Raw genomic sequence first — 18,881 nt, 5'->3', positions numbered from 1 at the left:
AAACTTGAGTTATAAATCAAAATGAAGAGTATCAAAATAAGTTTTTCTCCACTGGAAAACAAGTTCACAAATGTTCAATGTGACCCCCTCCAGACAATCGAGTGATATCAATACGATACTCGACCTCGTTGCACACCCTCAGTAGCATATCGGGTTTGTATAGCTGCTGTTATTTTTTGTTTGAGCTCCTCAATGTTAGCTGGTAGAGGCAGTCGATACACCTTATCTGTAACATACTTCCATAGAAAAAAATCGCAGGGGGTGAGGTCAGGGCTTCTTGGAGGACAGTGATGAAGTGCTCTGTCTCGAGCTGCTTGGCGGCCGATCCATTGCCTCGGATAGTTTTCATTCAAATAGGCACGGACAGATGAGTGCCAATGGGGTCGTGCACCAAATAAGGAACTAAAAAAAACCTTAAGAGCTTCCTCGAATCGATGACAGATAGTTCTCCACTCTCCGTTTATTCTTTGCAGAGTTATCAATTTTCAAAGTTGTGGTATTCTTTTTGAATCTCGGTGTATATTGCGAAAAGTATGAACAGGCTCAAGCCCAAAACTGTCCCCTTTCCAATTTAAACAACAGTCCAATAATAGGTTATGAGAGTCACCTTTCAAAATGATCAATTCATACCACAAAAACGAAGAAGAGTAAATTATTATTATCAAACGAGAATCCAAATTAGTATTAGTTCATTAGCATTTGAACTATTGCAATATCTCAGTAATTTCCATCCAAGAAGAGTAAATGAATTCAGAAATGATTCATATGAATATAAAATAAGAGAGAAATCAGAAATGAATTGTTGAAAATTCATACGCACAATTACGGAAACTCTATTTTCGAAGGAAATAATTGGAGTCCTTTTATGGTCATGAGAACTATCTATAACTGATCACTTTTCTATGTTTTGTATCTCACTGTATAGCAGTTTCCGATTTTAAAGAAACATATTTTTCGTGCATTCGTTTTGCTCAATTTTGAAAGAAATTGGGTTTGAATTTTAAAGCTGCTCACCAAGACTAGCTTTGGCTCCAATCCCACTTCCAATGATAACTTTTTTGCTCATTTTGAATTTCAATCCGTAGAGATCGGCTTCTTTGTGTTTGAAATCAACAGCCAGGCCAAGTTCTCCTCTGGTGTAGTTCAGCTCTACCTACAATCAAAATTGCAAATTATTCAACTAATGATGTATTGTTGATAGAATATGTATATGATATCGTATATGGAAAAAATGTATTATTATTATTACAATATATAACTGAAAAATAATGTTCTAAACAACCCCTAAGTTTATACAGTGTGGGGTCGTTCATGTTCCATATGCATTATTTTATCTCTTGGACAGTATGGATACAATGTAAAATATTTCTATTAAACAAAAATAAAACAGCAGATCAGGTTCAATTTTGAATGAGTAAATTAATGTCTAATCAACTATTTCTCTAGAAACTCGTTATGAAACGGAAGTTTTGAGCTCTGACAAATAGTGACGGACCCCCATCACAAATCTGTTTACCAGCCCCGCAAACCGTTATTCTGGCTCAGTGATTCAGAAAAACAGAAGGATAAAATGATAAAATCTAGAATCCAATTGCAAATTCTAGTTACAAAAAATGATAAAGTGACCCTCTAATTCCATAATGATGTAAATGATTTCGAGTGTATAAATGTGCTATTACCAACTTACGGTATGCCACGCCCCCTTGTTCTCGTACTTGAGGGTGGTTAGATGAGTCACGTTCTTTGTCACGTCGGGAACCAGTTCAAACCGGATCTCTTCGTTTACTAGTCTCACCTACGAAAAAATATATGAAAGTTGAAGAAGGTTTGAAAAACTCTTTAGGAAATATGGAATTGAAAAGTTCTGAATACACTCGTTTACCAGTCTCACCTGGGAAAAAAATATTAAAAACATGATAGATTTGAAAAACTTTTTGGTAAATATGGAATTGAAAGATTTGACATACATACACTCTTTTACTATTATCTTGTGGAAAAAGTATTGGAAAACATGGAGGGGTTTCAAATATATTAGAAAATATAGAATTTGACTTGAGTTTGGAAATCGAAGTTTTTCGATTTGTATATTATCAAGCTATCAAAATGAAAACGTTTTCTCAGGAAAACATTTTTTCCGATCATTACTTTTTGAAATATGAGCGCCTAAAGTTCAAATTTTTGGGACAGAACATTTCAAATTCGGTAAGAGATAAATCCATGAGATTCAGAGGATAAATTTTCATTGTATTGTTGATTGAATAAACAAAAAATTGGAAATATAATTTTTTGAGAAGTTATTCAATTCACCAAAAATGACAAAAAATAGCTGAACTATAAGTTTTTTGGTCATTTTTAGTAAATTGAATAACTTTCTCAAAAATTGATATTTAAAAAAACTGTTTTATTCAAAAACAACACCATGAAAATTCATCCTCTGAATCTCATAGATTTATCTCTTACCGAATTTGAAATGTTCTGTCCCAAAATTCTAAACTTTAGGCGCTCATATCTCAAAAAGAAATGATCGGAAAAAAATGTTTTCCTGAGAAAACTTTTTCATTCTGATAGCTTGATGATAAATACAAATCGAAAAACTCTGAAAAATATCACCAGTAGAGAGTTTATTTTTAGCCTATGCACAGTCTTAAGGTAATGTGGAGGAAATATATTTATTAATTATTTTCCGTCTTCTTTTATTGGAAATTGTATTATTTTTAAAATTATAGTATTGTGTAAAGGAGGCAAAATGTGTTTCTACCTTTTGTCTCAATTAATTAACAAATAAATAGTAGAATAAAAACATCTTTCGACTCGGAGGATATGCGGAGCAGATGTTGTGTTCAACTGCATAGACTGAGCCTGTTTTGGAAATTTGGCAACAGCTCTTGTTTCTATGACTTCATTCATGGCTCTCAATTGGCTGAACGGGTTCCCCATCTCCCACCATCTAGTCCAATCAAGGAAAGGTTATAGAGGGAAAAGTTGAGAAGACAATTTTCGACCCCGAAGTTGGGTTTAAGGTCAAAGTCAAATTTCATTTTTGGTTGAACGCATTGTTCTCAAGATATGAGCGTGGAAGCAAAACGCTGAAAATGCAACTTTTAACCACCCTCATTCCCTTAGTACATGAGTTAGGAATGGGGACTTTTGATATGTTCTCCTAACTGCAAACCCTACTAACTCTCAACGAAGCTGCAAAGTCAAAAATTTTATTTAAAACAGTCCCTCCAAATTCCTTTGTCAATTGGTCTATTGTTGCAAAAATAGAGATTCCACACTCAACACTAAAGCTGTTGCAAAAGGTGTAGGGAAATCCGTAAAAGCGTGAAATTATACATCAAATTGAAGAGCATTTAATGCTTTATAAGCTCCTAATCAGCATGGATTTTTCCCGTCGATTTTTAAAAAAATTATAAGAACAAAGATAGAAAAAATCTGGTGTGGCGCACTCACACAACTTTCCTTGCCGTTATGAGAATTGATCACCTGACGCTAGTGTTCACGCGCATCTCAAGTCTACTTATAACAAAGATCTGAGCCAGCTGGTGACAGGACAATAACGCTGGAGACATACGAGGTCTGCTATATCTTCATAGTGAATCATTTAATAGAATCAACAGTTGCCAACAGTTTGCAATTGAATAATCACATTTTCTCGAATTTCGAGCTTATTTTCAATTTTAGGTTAAAATGTTACTGAACATTAATTGTAGAGATTTTCATGCTCAATCCTGTCCACTCGATTTTTTTGTTTAAATTGTATCTTAAGCCTGATAATTGGGAATCTAAAATCAAACTTTGCATAGATGGGGCGGAGCTCCTGAAATTTTTACAGATATGGGACTTTTGGCAGTTGATATAGCTTATCAATGACTATTTTAGGTATAAATTTGATCAAAATCGTTGGAGCCGTTTTCGAGAAAATCGCGAAAAACCCTGTTTTTGACAACATTTTCTCCATTTCAGCCGCCATCTTGAATTGCATTTGATCGAAATTGTTCGTGTCGGATCCTTATATTGTAAGGACCTTAAGTTCCAAATTTCAAGTCATTCCGTTAATTGGGAGATGATATATCGTGTACACAGACACACACACACACACACACACACACACACACACACACACACACACACACACACACACACACACACACACCACACACACACACACATATATACAGACCAACACCAAAAACCACTTTTTTGGACACAGTGGACCTTGAAACGTAGAGAAATTTGGAAATTGGTGTACCTCATTTTTTTCGGAAAGTATTATTTTTAAAATTATAGTATTGTGTAAAGGAGGCAAAATGTGTTTCTACCTTTTGTCTCAATTAATTAACAAATAAATAGTAGAATAAAAACATCTTTCGACTCGGAGGATATGCGGAGCAGATGTTGTGTTCAACTGCATAGACTGAGCCTGTTTTGGAAATTTGGCAACAGCTCTTGTTTCTATGACTTCATTCATGGCTCTCAATTGGCTGAACGGGTTCCCCATCTCCCACCATCTAGTCCAATCAAGGAAAGGTTATAGAGGGAAAAGTTGAGAAGACAATTTTCGACCCCGAAGTTGGGTTTAAGGTCAAAGTCAAATTTCATTTTTGGTTGAACGCATTGTTCTCAAGATATGAGCGTGGAAGCAAAACGCTGAAAATGCAACTTTTAACCACCCTCATTCCCTTAGTACATGAGTTAGGAATGGGGACTTTTGATATGTTCTCCTAACTGCAAACCCTACTAACTCTCAACGAAGCTGCAAAGTCAAAAATTTTATTTAAAACAGTCCCTCCAAATTCCTTTGTCAATTGGTCTATTGTTGCAAAAATAGAGATTCCACACTCAACACTAAAGCTGTTGCAAAAGGTGTAGGGAAATCCGTAAAAGCGTGAAATTATACATCAAATTGAAGAGCATTTAATGCTTTATAAGCTCCTAATCAGCATGGATTTTTCCCGTCGATTTTTAAAAAAATTATAAGAACAAAGATAGAAAAAATCTGGTGTGGCGCACTCACACAACTTTCCTTGCCGTTATGAGAATTGATCACCTGACGCTAGTGTTCACGCGCATCTCAAGTCTACTTATAACAAAGATCTGAGCCAGCTGGTGACAGGACAATAACGCTGGAGACATACGAAGTCTGCTATATCTTCATAGTGAATCATTTAATAGAATCAACAGTTGCCAACAGTTTGCAATTGAATAATCACATTTTCTCGAATTTCGAGCTTATTTTCAATTTTAGGTTAAAATGTTACTGAGCATTAATTGTAGAGATTTTCATGCTCAATCCTTTCCACTCGATTTTTTTTTGTTCAAATTGTATCTTAAGCCTGATAATTGGAATCTAAAATCAAACTTTGCATAGATGGGGCGGAGCTCCTGAAATTTTTACAGATATGGGACTTGTGGCAGTTGATAGAGCTTATTATTGACTATTTTAGGTATAAATTTGATCAAAATCGTTGGAGCCGTTTTCGAGAAAATCGCGAAAAACCCTGTTTTTGACAACATTTCTCCATTTTAGCCGCCATCTTGAATTGCATTTGATCGAAATTGTTCGTGTCGGATCCTTATATTGTAAGGACCTTAAGTTCCAATTTCAAGTCATTCCGTTAATTGGAAATGAGCATTCATTGCCTGGACTTATCTCTATGTTCTGAATATCCCTTCGAGTCAGAAGATGTTTCAATTCCACTTTACTATAGTGGCAGTGCTGTATAGGTTCCATGAATTCATGATAAAGGTGTCATGATTCATTTATCTACAGAACAATATTCACATTATTTTACAATTTTAGAAAATTAATGTTTGAAAACAATATCTGACAGGTGACGGCCATTTTCAGCAATGCACTTTACAAGCCGCTCTCGGAAGTTGGATTGTACTCTTTCTAACATTGCCCTGCCAATTTGTTCGACTTCCTCACGAATTGCTCACAGCACACCAAACTGTCACCTTGGGACTGTGTAATGGTCTCTCATGCATTAATTTTGGATTTTCATCTGACCAATAACGATAGTTCTGCTGATTAACGGTACCATTCAAATGAAAATGTGCTTCATCTGTCGTAAACAACATTTTTCGAGCAAAATTCAGCCGCTCTACATAATCGCCAGGATTCAATTGTTGAACCATGGCCATTTTGTAGGGATGAAATCCTAGATCTTTATGTAAAATACGCCTTACTGACCGATCACTGATGTTCAGTTCAGAAGAATGTCTCCTAGCAGATCGATTAGGACTACAGAGTATGGCTTGCCGAACTCTTCCCACATTTTGTGGAGTGCGTACAGTGCGATGAGCCCTGGTGGTCGTTTATTCATTACTGTTCCTACTGAACGAATGATTTTACCCAACGTAAAATGGTGTTACGAGTGGGTACATTTTCATTTCTCGCAAGATTGAAATGACGACGAAACTCGCGCTGAACTGTAATGATACTCTCATTATTACGCACAAAACTGTCGTAAGTAAACACACGATGTTGCACATTCCACGAATCCATGATGCCGATTAAACAATGACTAGAAAAAAATGGTATGATCTACCGAACACTTGTTCACTTCAGCTGGCCCAATCCGACTACCCAAATCAGAATACTATCTGTTCTAAAAACATCCACCCTTCCTGCCGCACCCAGTACTAAACAATAATATCCAGATAATACAAAATGATGAGAAGAGAAATTATAGTACGATTTCGATTGATAATGGAAAGAATACATCAAAATATACTAAACAATAATATCCAGATAATAGAAAATGATAAATCTGATGATTCTGGAAAAGGAAAATAGAAGAAAATAATTGAGAAGACAAATGAATACAATCTCAATTTTGTTGATGAAAAGAAGACATCCAAATATACTAAACAATAATATCCAGATGATGAATCTAATGATGATAATGAAAGAGAGGGTCCTGTTGCACATATGTCTGATAAATTGAGGCACGGTTTCAAGGACACTCATTGAATCTAATGGACCATTAAATCTTCGAAAAAGAAGAAGAAGAAATACTGAAATTTTAACCGTGACAATTCCACGAGAACCAATCAGAGAAGCCTTTTCTAATTGGTTATCGTAAAGTTAATCACGGTTAAAATTCAACCGGCTTTTCTGAAACCAGGCCAGAGACACACTTACCTTTCCTCTTGTGCAGCTCAGGCCCGCCGCCAATGTATATCTCCGGGTCAATGTAGAGATGCTGCAGCTGACCTTCACCCAGATCCAACAGCCTGACGTCATCGTCGAGCGATACCAACAGCTGATCGTGGCTGTGCAGAATGGTGAGGTTGTGCCAGCTGTTGTTGCTGACAGCTGTGCCCAGCTGGCTGACGGTGGCAGCTGACTCGTCGCCCATGTCGACATGCACCAGCACACTGCCGTTCACTATGGACACGGCGATGTGGTGGTGACGCGGTGACTCACCGCTCGCGTAGAACAGGGCTGAGTCATTGAACCACGTCTGAAAAATAGAAAAAGGGAAAAAAAGGTTTGATCTATAGTTCATTTTCCGACTTGGAGGGATTATACAGAGCAGATAAAAGTAGGGATACAGCGGTGGCGATGTTTCCCTGCTAAAGCTGACCTGAACTGAAAGCTCTACATCGACTTGACCGTTCTGTTTGGAACCTTAGGCCAGCCATACTCGTTGCGGTACACCGGAGAGGTATATCTGCGCAGGTATTCATCTCCGGTATACCTGTACAGCCAAGAGCTCACACAAGTTACGGTGAACCGGATGGATGAAGGATGTTTAGTTAGAGAAATAACGAAGTTAGACTAACGAAGTTAACTAAAGAGGATGTTTAGTTAGAGAAATAACAAGATGACATGCTTACTTTGGTGGGTTTGTTAGAGTATTCACCACAACTGACTCAAAGCTGTGCAGGTATACCGTCCCGGTCTACACACACGCTCAGGTGAGCACACCTGTGCAGGTGAAAAGAATTGAAATTCGATTCTTCTCCGGTCACCTGCGCAGGTCGGTCTACCTGTGCAGGTTTGCCTGAAGTGGCTTACATACACGTTTCGGTATACCTGTACAGATCACCTGCGCAGGTAACACCTCTCCGGTATACCGCAACGTGTATGGCCGTCCTTAGCTTTAAGAAGTCAAAAGTTTTGATCTGTCTTTTCAAGGTGCCACTAGAATAGCACGGGTGAATGCTGTTGATCTCACAAGAATTCTATTCAAAACTCAACTACTCATAATAGTACAGAGGGTTGACGAAACACTATACCCCAACACATATAATATATAGTGGGGTGTATATTTATTCATTGAAATTATCATTTATTCATTGTTGAAACACCGCTGATTTATGTAGTTATATTACAATACTATATTATCAATATTCTAATGTTGCATTCAATCTTCATTGTAATTAATAAGTTTTCATAATATGTGAAATTTGCTGCATAATTGGCTGTTGTACTGTAATTTATTGTAGATTCGTGTATGAACCAGAATGTATTGTAACTTACTTGAATAAATAAAATTGAATTTGAAAAAATTTGAAAAAAATCATCAAGAGTAAAATGAATACAAAGTAATAAATTCAATTTTCCAATGCCAAACAGTGAAACATTTAAGTATTCTAGTGTGAAAATGGATATCGTAGTATGTGATAATGTAATGTTTTCTATTCTATGAATCTATTTTAGTCTATTCTATACTATACTATTGAATTCTATACTATTCCATTCTATTCTGTGATATGAATGGGCCCGTTCTGTGTACATGGAATGTGGTAAATTGTCCGATTCACAATTTACCAAGTAAAAAGTTCCACGTTCCATGGGAGGAATTTTGACAGATTCTGTTCCAGCTCCAACTTTCTGCCCCACAGTCGAAGTGTTGTAAATTGTCCGACCTGGTACAGTTCCAACTATCTGAACTCTCATTGGTCGATTATTTTAGTGTGCTTGCTTCTCTGCGCATGCGCTGATAGTTTGTTTACATTGCATAGCATAGAATACATAACCAACAATCTGATGTTTGATAACCATTCATTAAATGAATTTTTCGCGATAGAAAGTTTGAGAGTAATGGAATAAAAGAAATTCACACTTTTCTAGACGGTAGGTTTGTAAAACAGCCTTTCTTCATTCACGCAGCTAGTAAACGACACATTTTAGTGTAAATCAACTTTATATGTGCGCGCCAAAAGCTTGAACCAACGATTTTGAAATGGCGTTCCATGGGAACATTTTCACTAGTCACGTGATGGAACAATTCACGATTGGAACTGGAACAATTTACTGTACACAGAACGTACACATTAATTCCATGTTCAAAGATGATGTGCCAGTTGCACAAATTTTAATCGTGATTGATTCCACGAGAACCAATCAGAGAAGCCTTTCTTTGAAAAAAAAACCTTTTTCTGATTGGTTCCTTTGATCTGATTGATTCTCGTGAAATGAATCACGATTGAAATTGTCATACATGACATCAAAACCTATTCAATTTTTGAAATATTATTTTGTGAATTGGAAATCTGGTCGCGGATTTAATTATTATTAAATATAATTGATAAAGCGAGAAGATCTCCAATGTACAAAGATGAAACGTGTTTTTTTATCACGTTTCGTGAAGGCAATATTATGGGTTTTAGCTCCATGCTATACAAACAAGAGTGAGTTGACTTTTGGTCTGTGAATCAAGGCTGCATGTGTTTTTCACATAAATAGATTTGGAATTTTTCTTTCCAGGCCCGTATACTTGAAACGTTTGTGAAGTGAGTTGTTGAGTTAAGGCATTGGATACCTGAAGGATTCTGTCTTGAGAATTCAATTATAGGCTGTCACAGTCCGGGCAGTTTAAACCTACATAATTATTGTATTTTCAGGATTTGAATCTTGTAGGGAAAGCTGGTGTTTTTGATTCAATCAACTGGCAGAGTTTTTTTATACATTTTTTTTTATTTAAAATTCGGGAGTGTTTAACTGGACCTTGAAGAGCAGGCCAAGGGACTTTTGTTAGATCATAGTTAATTGTAATTTTTTTTTCAGATCTATAAAATTCTAAATAGTAATTTTTGTTGTTTTTTTTCTTATTGTTTTATTATCATAAACTGAACGACCACAGATCAGCAAAGCGAGTAGCCCCTGAAATATTCATCTGATTATATTTTCGTAGTAAATTCTAATAATAATATAATTTCGTAATAAATAATTCATTGATTTGTTTTAATATCAAAAACCTGTACGATCTTTTCTTATTTTTCATTTTCCCACCCTTACATATTTGGTGGAGGCATCGGGCTTACAAAATTTAACCGGCTTTTGTGCAACCGGGCTCAAGTAAATTAAATAATGAAGAGTTGAAATTGATATTGTGTGACGAAAATCACCTTGAAGTGAATGCCGATACGATTGACACTGGAGTGGACACGATCCTTCCAATCATAGACTCTGTACGACATGTACGAAGAGCCTCTCAGTGTTAGAATCGTCGCCGCTAGAACAAAAACAAACAAATCATAAAATAAAACACGTTTTATACCCTTATATAAACTTCAACTACTATCACAAGTACACAAGTTCCACATACAGTTATTGGTAGGGAGCCATAATATAGCATAAGATAGAAAATTAGTATATTTCGCACCTAGAGCAGAAAATGAGATTTTTCCAGCTCGAAATCGGTTTTCAAGTCCGAGGCCGTAGGCCGAGGACTAGAAATGATTGAGAGCCGGAAAAACATTTTTGCCCGTGGTGCGAACGCTATTTTTCGCCACACACAAAAATAAACAATATATATACTATATATGAGAATAGTTGTTTACTAAGCACTTCCGAAAGCAGAAGTGGAAGGTGATAGCTCTAGCAAATCTGAGGTAATCTGATATCAGGAAATTGTCCAAGTATTTTTATTTTTTATTCTGATTTGTCTAAATAACCTAAAAGATGATGTTCAATTATGTGGGAGGTTGAGTTTATAATTTTTTATTCTTTCAAATGACAATAAGATGATATTATTATAAATGTTTTAATTATTGAATAATAAACACAAATAATGAAAAGTTTTTTGATCAGCTGTTTTTTGATCACCTTTCTTAGTTCCATGTTAGTGGCTGGAAAGGGTACTCTTTCCGGCCTAGGACGGAAAGAAACCTGTTCTGACGTCAGACGAGAGTCGTCTGCAAACAATGTCTTTGAGATCTACGTAGGGACTGGAAAACAGCTGCTTTCTGTGCAGTGTGGCGAAATAGCATATATCATACGAAAGATAGCATATTTGCTATCCCATGGTAAAGATCGTTTATGCTCCAAGCCGATTTTCTGTTGACTCAAGCAGATTACTGTCAACTACTGTCTATCATCACTGTTTTGTTCGGGTGAGAGTGTAAAACGGCACAGTATGAGAGACTACCAGCGACACAAAGCCTCACAAAATATAACTACTAGGACTATCGGCTTGAGATAACAGTGAAATTTAAAACATAAACGCCTTATTTCAAATATCAAGCCGATTTTTCGTTAACCCAAGCCGATTACTGTTGACTTCTGTCTATTATTACTGTTTTGTTGGGGTGAGAGTGTGAGAATGGCACAGTATGAGAGACCGACAGTGTCACATAGATATTCACAAACAATGAATACTAGGACTATCGGCTTGAGTTAACAGTGGAATTTAAAACATAAGCGTCCTATTCCATTGGATATACAAATCAAAATCAATTTATGTTCCATTTTTTTACAATATACACAAAGCATGAAATTACCAGTTACGGAAATAATTACAAGATAACTAAAAAAATCATAATCATACCCTAAAGAGCATTACAAAAAATCATTATCATGGAAAATAATCCCAAAGGTTACAAAACCTGTTTTGGCAGAAAAAGGGAAGTGTTACAGTCAACAAAAATATCTTCTTATGCTATCTTTCCTCTATGGAAGAACTCACTAATTATTAATAATTCTACACTGACACTATAGCCAGTTACAAACACATCGATTTTTGGACGTCGATTTCTTACCATCAGTATGAAATCTACCAGATTAAGGACGGCACAAAATCGTACGTCCGAAAATCGATGTGTTTGTAACTAGAGTAAGCCCGTATGCAGCAGATACTCGGTTTAAACCAAGGCACCTATTTTATTATTTATTATTTCACAAAGGCGACTTTCTAGAAGTATTCTAAGCCTAGGTGATGAGGATGGGATGAATGATAATACAATGGAGGAAGGGTTATGAATGAATAAAAATTACACTTGAATTGATTTGAGTCCACTTTTCAGTCCAGAAATAAATAAACTAGAATACAAATTTCCTGTATTTTGAGTAGATTGGTTTAAACGGAGAAATGTCAGCTGTTCGTTTAAACCCCGTATGAAACACATTATCATAAATACAACCATATCTACAAGTAAACGTGGTTTAGTGTTCAACGTGAATGGTGCATAAGACCCCTATTGAAAACGATTTCAAGTTCGAACCTCGTCAAATTTTAGCTGAGATCATGTTTTATCAGCTTCATGATCACTTGATTTTGCCAAGCCAGTTCTCAGCTTGAACTTGAGGCCCTAATTCACCAAAAACGAAAACTAGGTTTGAACGGCAGTTGGTTCTAAGTCAGATGATTTTAAATTGGTTTGTAATATGATTTTTACTTTCCTTACCCTATTACCATAGGTAAGGAAAGTATTGCTTTCCGAAAAAAATAAGGTACCCCAATTTCTAAATTTCTATACATTTCAAGGTCCCCTGAGTCCAAAAAAGTGGTTTTTGGGTAATGGTCTCTATGTGTGTGTGTGAGTGTGTGTGTGTGTGTGGTGTGTGTGTGTGTGTGTGTGTGTGTGTGTGTGTGTGGTGTGTGTGTGTGTGTGTGTGTGTGTGTGTGTGGTGTGTGTGTGTGTGTGTGTGTTGTGTGTGTGTGTGTGTGTGTGTATGAGTGTATGTGCGTCTGTGTACACGATATCTCATCTCCCATTAACGGAATGACTTGGAATTTGGAACTTAAGGTCCTTAACAATAAAAGGATCCGACACGAACAATTTCGATCAAATGCAATTCAAGATGGTGGCTAAAATGGAGAAAATGTTGTCAAAAACAAGGTTTTCGCTATTTTCTCGAAAACGGCTCCAACAATTATGATCAACTTTATACCTAATATAGTCATAATAAGCTCTATCAACTGCCACTAGTCCCATATCTGTAAAAATTTCAGGAGCTCCGCCCCATCTATGCAAAGTTGGATTTTAGATTCCCAATTATCAGTCTTCAGATACAATTTGAACAAAAAATTCGAGTGGGAAAGATTGAGCATGAAAATCTCTACAATTAATGTTCAGTAACATTTTCACCTAAAATTGAAAATAAGCTCGAGAAAATATGATTATTCTATTGAACTGTTGGCAACTGTTGATTCTATTGAATGATTCACTATGAAGAGATAGCAGACCTCGTATGTCTCCAGCGTTATTGTCCTGTTACCAGCTGGCTCAGTTCTTTGTTGATAAGTAGACTTGAGATGCGCGTGAAAACTAGCGTCAGGTGATCAATTCTCATAACGGCAAGGAAAGTTGTGTGAGTGCGCCACACCAGATTTTTGTTTATCTAGAATCAACTGGCGCTCAAACCAAGTTTTCTTTTTTGGTGGATTTGGGCCTCAAGTTCAAGCTGAGAGCTGGCTTGGAAAATTCAAGTGGTCATGAAGCTGATAAAAATCAAACCAAGTTTCGTTTTGGTGAAGTCGGTCCTAAGTTTGAACTTGAAATGGCTTTCAATATGGACCTAAGTTGTTATAAGATCAGGAATAAACTGACTTTCAAAACTCTTTTTCTGGTTTCTGAAGTATTTTTTAGAAATTTTGAAGTACTCACTGTAAACATCACATAGTTCTCCCTCGTAGCAGGTTCCGAAGCAGTCACATGACAATTCGTTGTAATGATTGATGCACATGCTGCCTACAAAACACAGGTTCTCACGGGTGCGACATCTGTAGGAGAGAGACAGAGACAAAACAACACTTTGAAAGAGAGATTCAAGATTAGCAAAATGATAAGGAGAAGAGAGCTACTCATTTAAAGAAGAGAAGTGAAATAATATGCATAAGAGAAAATTGAAATGATTGCATCAGATTAAGGGCTACTAATCTCTGACTTTAGAGGTGAGCGTGCATCAGGTCGGTGGAGCGCCGCGGCGCGCAGAAGAGCGTAAAAAGGACTGCGCACTGCGAGCGCGGCGCGGCGCCGTTTTGGACTAATTATGGTCGGGACACACATATCCGTACCGAGCCCGCGCCGCGGCACTGCCGTGTGACGAACGTACTATGGCAAGTGAGAAAACAAATGCTTTCAAACGTGTAGGGACACATACTACCGCACCGCGTCAGCACCGTCAGCGTGTTTGTTACCCGAGCCGTGCCCGCGCCGTCACCGTCAAGTTCAGTTTACTTTTTGACGGAGACAGTGCGGCCTCGTTCAACATGGAGAATGGAAAACTGATTGAAGAGATACGGGATTTTCCAGTTTTGTACGATTGACAAATATGTATTTTATGACAAATATGGTTGAACGAAAAAATAAGTTAAACCAAAAATAAAAGTAGAACCAAATAACTTAAGCCAAAGGTATAGACATCATTTATAATAAATGATAAAATAAACAACAAAACGTATAAAAGAAGGAACCCATGACTGTCTCAAATTTTTATTTAAAACTAATTACGTTTAGATATACATAAGGCAGAAGATAACAATTTTTTGCTGATATATAGATAATATTTACGATACATGACTGATTGTGGTATTGTAAAGGTAGGCGCACACAGATCGTCATCGGACGGACGGCACGCATGTGATTATTATTTTTGTTGCATTGTTTTCAATTGGATTGTGCAAACCGATCCGCATCATATGAGTATGCGCACTCCAATTGAAAACAATGCATCAAATCTAATCGTCCGATCCGTCCGATGCGTGCCGTCCGTCCGATGACGATCTGTGTGCGCCAACCTTAATGCACCGGAATATATACCAGCACTATGATTCTCATCTTCTGTATCTACAGGTAATTAGTTTAAAATTTGAAAAATATAAATTTAAATCGGATGTAACAAGCTTTGATACTGTTATAATAGTTTAACACATTCAGAAATCAGACGACAGTAGCACTACAGAACTGAGACACTGCTGCCGCTCGGCTGTCGCACGGATATGTGTGTTCTCCTACCACCATCACCGTGTCGCGGACGTAGCTCGGCCGTAGTCTACCTCGGCACGGGCTCGGTGCGGTTATATTATGTGTCCCGAGCTTAATTCTATCTGATTTATAGCTATTTCTATTATAATTTAACATAAACTATAGAATAGATTATGAGATTGAAAATTGATAAAAAATTATGACTGAATATGTAACTCACTTGTTAATGCACCCCTCCTGTACATTGTCGTGTTTAGTTGCTATGAGGGGTTTGATGGGCAGCAAGTCAAAGGCAGCTTTACCCGCTTTCAGAACCATGTCTTTGATGCAGCCAACAAATGACTCAATTATGTACTTTACGCCATGCAACTTCTCTTCGGGACTTAGACCTGTAAAAATGGAGAATTTTCAGAGGTATAAGGATCAATTAGCGAACTAAAATGGATGGGAAGATAATATAATGAGCTTTGTTAGTTTCAAGAATAATCATCCATAGAATTGACATCAATATACATTGATGTCACTAAATGACATTTAAGGCCGGTTTCCGAGCTCGGGATTTAGCTAAGTTATAGACTTTAAACAGCTGGAGCCAGAAAATTGACTTTCCGAAACGGGGCGTAGTCGCAGTTTTTATGACAATCTTTATTTCCTAAATTCTATAATATTGGAAACGTTTTACCTCGATGAAATTAAATAATACAAAATAGCTGAAACTTTACACTATTTTCTCTTTATTTTATTCTGTATTCAATTCTCTAGTTTTTCGAAATTTAATTTGAACGTAGACTGCGACTACGCCCCGTTTCAGAAAGCCAATTTTCTGACTCCAGCTGTTTAAAGTCTAGAGTTTAGCTAAATCCCGAGCTCGAAAGCCGGCCCTTAAGGAAAACCCTACTAAAAATATGGTTCAACAGTCAGCCTTCCAATAAGATACCAGAAGTCGATAAACTCACTCGGTCACTCCCTTCTCAAATTCTATTGGTGGATGCCTTCTTAAGCGTCAGCTGCCTGCCACAAAGTCACAAAGTTTCGACCAATCACATGCAAGCAGCCATTTTCTTTCAGAACACACCCTTTTTTCACGCAATCTGATTGGTCGTTGTGAAATTATCGTGCGAGTGAATATCACTACATCAGAGAAGCCTCTGATTGACAAATCATGATCAAAATCCTGGCTTTTGCAACCAGGTCTTAGTGAAATTAATCATAGACATATTTCCACACTTCCAACTTTTGAAACTATTCATCATTATTGTCAGAATTAGTTCACAATTGATAGGATTTTATGTTAAATATACTTTCTATTGTTTATATAATAAGATTCCATTCAAAATGATTGGATTAAGGATTAGAAAGATGGAAATTCGATGAGCGCTACTATTCAACAATTATTTGTCAGCCCGGGAATCGAACCCTGTACCTCCCAATTGACGGTCAGGAATGCTTACCTTTAAACCAAACTGACAATCTCGGGATAGCAGCGCTCATTTTATACGAAGCCATAGCGACCAGTCAGTCTACAGATGGAAATTTCTCAGATATTGCGATTATTAAAATGCTAATGAATGAATTATTATTATTATTAAACGAAAATCCAAATTAAATGCTGTAATTCACCCCGAAGACTTCTGCTACTGAAAATATCAACAACAGGGTAAACAGCTATAGTGAGGTCCACGTTATAATGGCAGTGGATAAAGATGGACAGCGTTGCCTATACTCTGCCTTAACTAATTATATTTCTACATCGTCAAAAACAGATTTGGCTTCGTTGTGGAGCTAGAAAAGGATAGTACCACCTGCTTTGTCGAACGATAGACAAGGATAGCAAAATCAAAGTTTATCAAATACTGTCATTATAACGTGGACCTCACTATAGATGGTAATTCGATGAGCGCTACTATTCAAAATTATTGTCAGCCCGGGAATCGAACCAAGAAGACTGGCTGGCCGCTATGGCTTCGTATAAAATGAGCGCTGCTATCCAGAGATTGTCAGTTTGGTGTAAGGGTAAGCATTCCTGACTGGCAATTGGGAGGTACAGGGTTCGATTCCCGGGCTGACAAATAATTTGTGAATAATAGCGCTCATCGAATTTCCATCTAGCTGTTTACCCTGTTGTCAATATTTTCAGTAGAGCAGTCTTCGGGGTGAATTACAGCATTTAATTTGGATTATCATTTAATAATAATAAATTCATTAGCATTTGAATAATTGCAATATCTCAGTAATTTCCATCTGTAATTAGAAAGAGTTTATAAGATTTTACATTCCACTTATGCCATAACTTAAGTCTTTACCGCCAGCCGTATAAGAATAAGATCGTTGATATATAGCTATTTAGAATAATAATTATTGACTTTGTCTAACTGTTACAACTTTTGTTTTATTTTTGTGTTTTTGGTAAAATAAATTGGATTGAATTAAATGGAACTTTCAAAATAACTATTTATGGTGATACCTCCAATGAGAACAACGGACGTAAGGTCTGTGGCGACACCATAGCTGTTGGATGCATCCAGTCCGAGGATGTTGGTCTCTGCCAGTTTGTCATCCACTTTGGCAATCAGTTTGGCTCCGTGCACGTCAATACGCACCATCACACTGTGCCAGGTGTCTCTGTTCAACCCTGCACACACAGTAAAATCAAATTATTTATTTGTCGAAATGGATCAATGGATCAAAAAAAGGAACAGTTTTGGGCTTTAAGCCTGTTGTTCCTTCCCCAATCATTCATAGTTGAGAATTATATTGTATCTATCAATCTATAAATGAAATGAAAGAAACAAAAAGACTATTGTAATGTGATGGGATAGAGTGGTGGAGAGAATCGATATTTTGGTAAATACAATTTCCGATCAAAAACAATATCCGATTACTTGTCCAACATACATGAGGTCCAACATCTAAAATGTTGGATTTGATGTCGAACCATGAATGGGTTGTCGGGTGACCGAAGTAAGAATTGAGTGTAGAGAAAGATGAATGAGGAAAAGGAAGGTGAAGAGAGAGTTGGTGAAATGGGAGGAACTAATGTTAATGGAAGAAGGTGCAAAGGAGGTAAAGATGATGATGAAGAAGAGGAAGAAAAATAGAGGAAAAGAAGGTGGAGGAGGACGATGAGAAGGAGAAGAAGGAGAAGGAGAAAAAGGACGAGTAGGAGAAGGAGGATGAGCAGAAGATGTGGGAGGAGGAGTAGTTTCAGAAGTAGGAGCTGAAAAAAGAAGTAGAAGAAGAGTAATATTATCTAAGGCGATTAAAAGGAGTGATATTATCACTAAATTATTATTAGGCCTATTTTAGAGTGGATCATTATTATCAAGAATTTTTATTATCATATTAGTCATTATAATCAAGAGGTAATAAATAAATAATCGTAATAAAGTAATAATATAATAATTGCTTACCCTCTCCGACAATAACCGAGGTGGAATGCTTGCCGAAAACATGTACGACCTTGAGTTGACCCTTCTCCACGATGACGTAGAGCGCATACGGGTCGAGACCCTCGGGGCCGGTCCTTCACGCTGTGATACACCAGTAAGCCATGCGGCAACTTTGTCCTGAACTGGAATGAGATTTCCCGACATAGCCTGCAAATTAATTTTATTCATAAAGAGTCACACATCATAATTCATTCACTCATTACATTCATTAACTTTCACAAATCATAATACACACAATAATATTATCGAGAAATAGGAATATAATGA

The 18,881-nt window shown here is 36.9% G+C and overlaps 2 protein-coding genes across 5 annotated transcripts in view; both read right to left on the bottom strand.

Moving 5' to 3' along the window:
• The window catches only part of LOC111055456 (neurexin-4), a 59,186-nt gene extending 57,383 nt beyond the window's left edge, over positions 1 to 1,803 (bottom strand). For all 4 annotated transcript variants that reach the window (XR_005571484.1, XR_005571485.1, XM_039429840.1 and 1 more), the window contains exons 1-2: positions 1,688 to 1,803; positions 1,015 to 1,153 (exon numbers count right to left, since the gene is read on the bottom strand). Coding sequence is in view for 2 of the 4 variants with exons in the window: in XM_039429840.1 (XP_039285774.1) it covers positions 1,015 to 1,066 (52 nt within the window). In the remaining 2 variants the exon portion in view is untranslated. The remainder of the gene's footprint in view (positions 1 to 1,014; positions 1,154 to 1,687) is intronic.
• A 4,406-nt stretch (positions 1,804 to 6,209) lies between these two features.
• LOC120351561 (neurexin-1b-like) overlaps positions 6,210 to 18,881 on the bottom strand; it is a 54,016-nt gene continuing 41,344 nt past the window's right edge. Inside the window, 8 exon segments of the mRNA XM_039429364.1 lie at positions 6,210 to 6,337; positions 7,151 to 7,472; positions 10,366 to 10,472; positions 13,846 to 13,961; positions 15,386 to 15,554; positions 17,630 to 17,797; positions 18,576 to 18,681; positions 18,683 to 18,761. Coding sequence (XP_039285298.1) covers positions 6,210 to 6,337; positions 7,151 to 7,472; positions 10,366 to 10,472; positions 13,846 to 13,961; positions 15,386 to 15,554; positions 17,630 to 17,797; positions 18,576 to 18,681; positions 18,683 to 18,761 — 1,195 coding nt within the window.

This window comes from Nilaparvata lugens, chromosome 5, assembly GCF_014356525.2.
Source record: "Nilaparvata lugens isolate BPH chromosome 5, ASM1435652v1, whole genome shotgun sequence".
NCBI classification, from domain to species: domain Eukaryota; kingdom Metazoa; phylum Arthropoda; class Insecta; order Hemiptera; family Delphacidae; genus Nilaparvata; species Nilaparvata lugens.
This window is presented reverse-complemented; position numbering and strand designations above follow the sequence as displayed.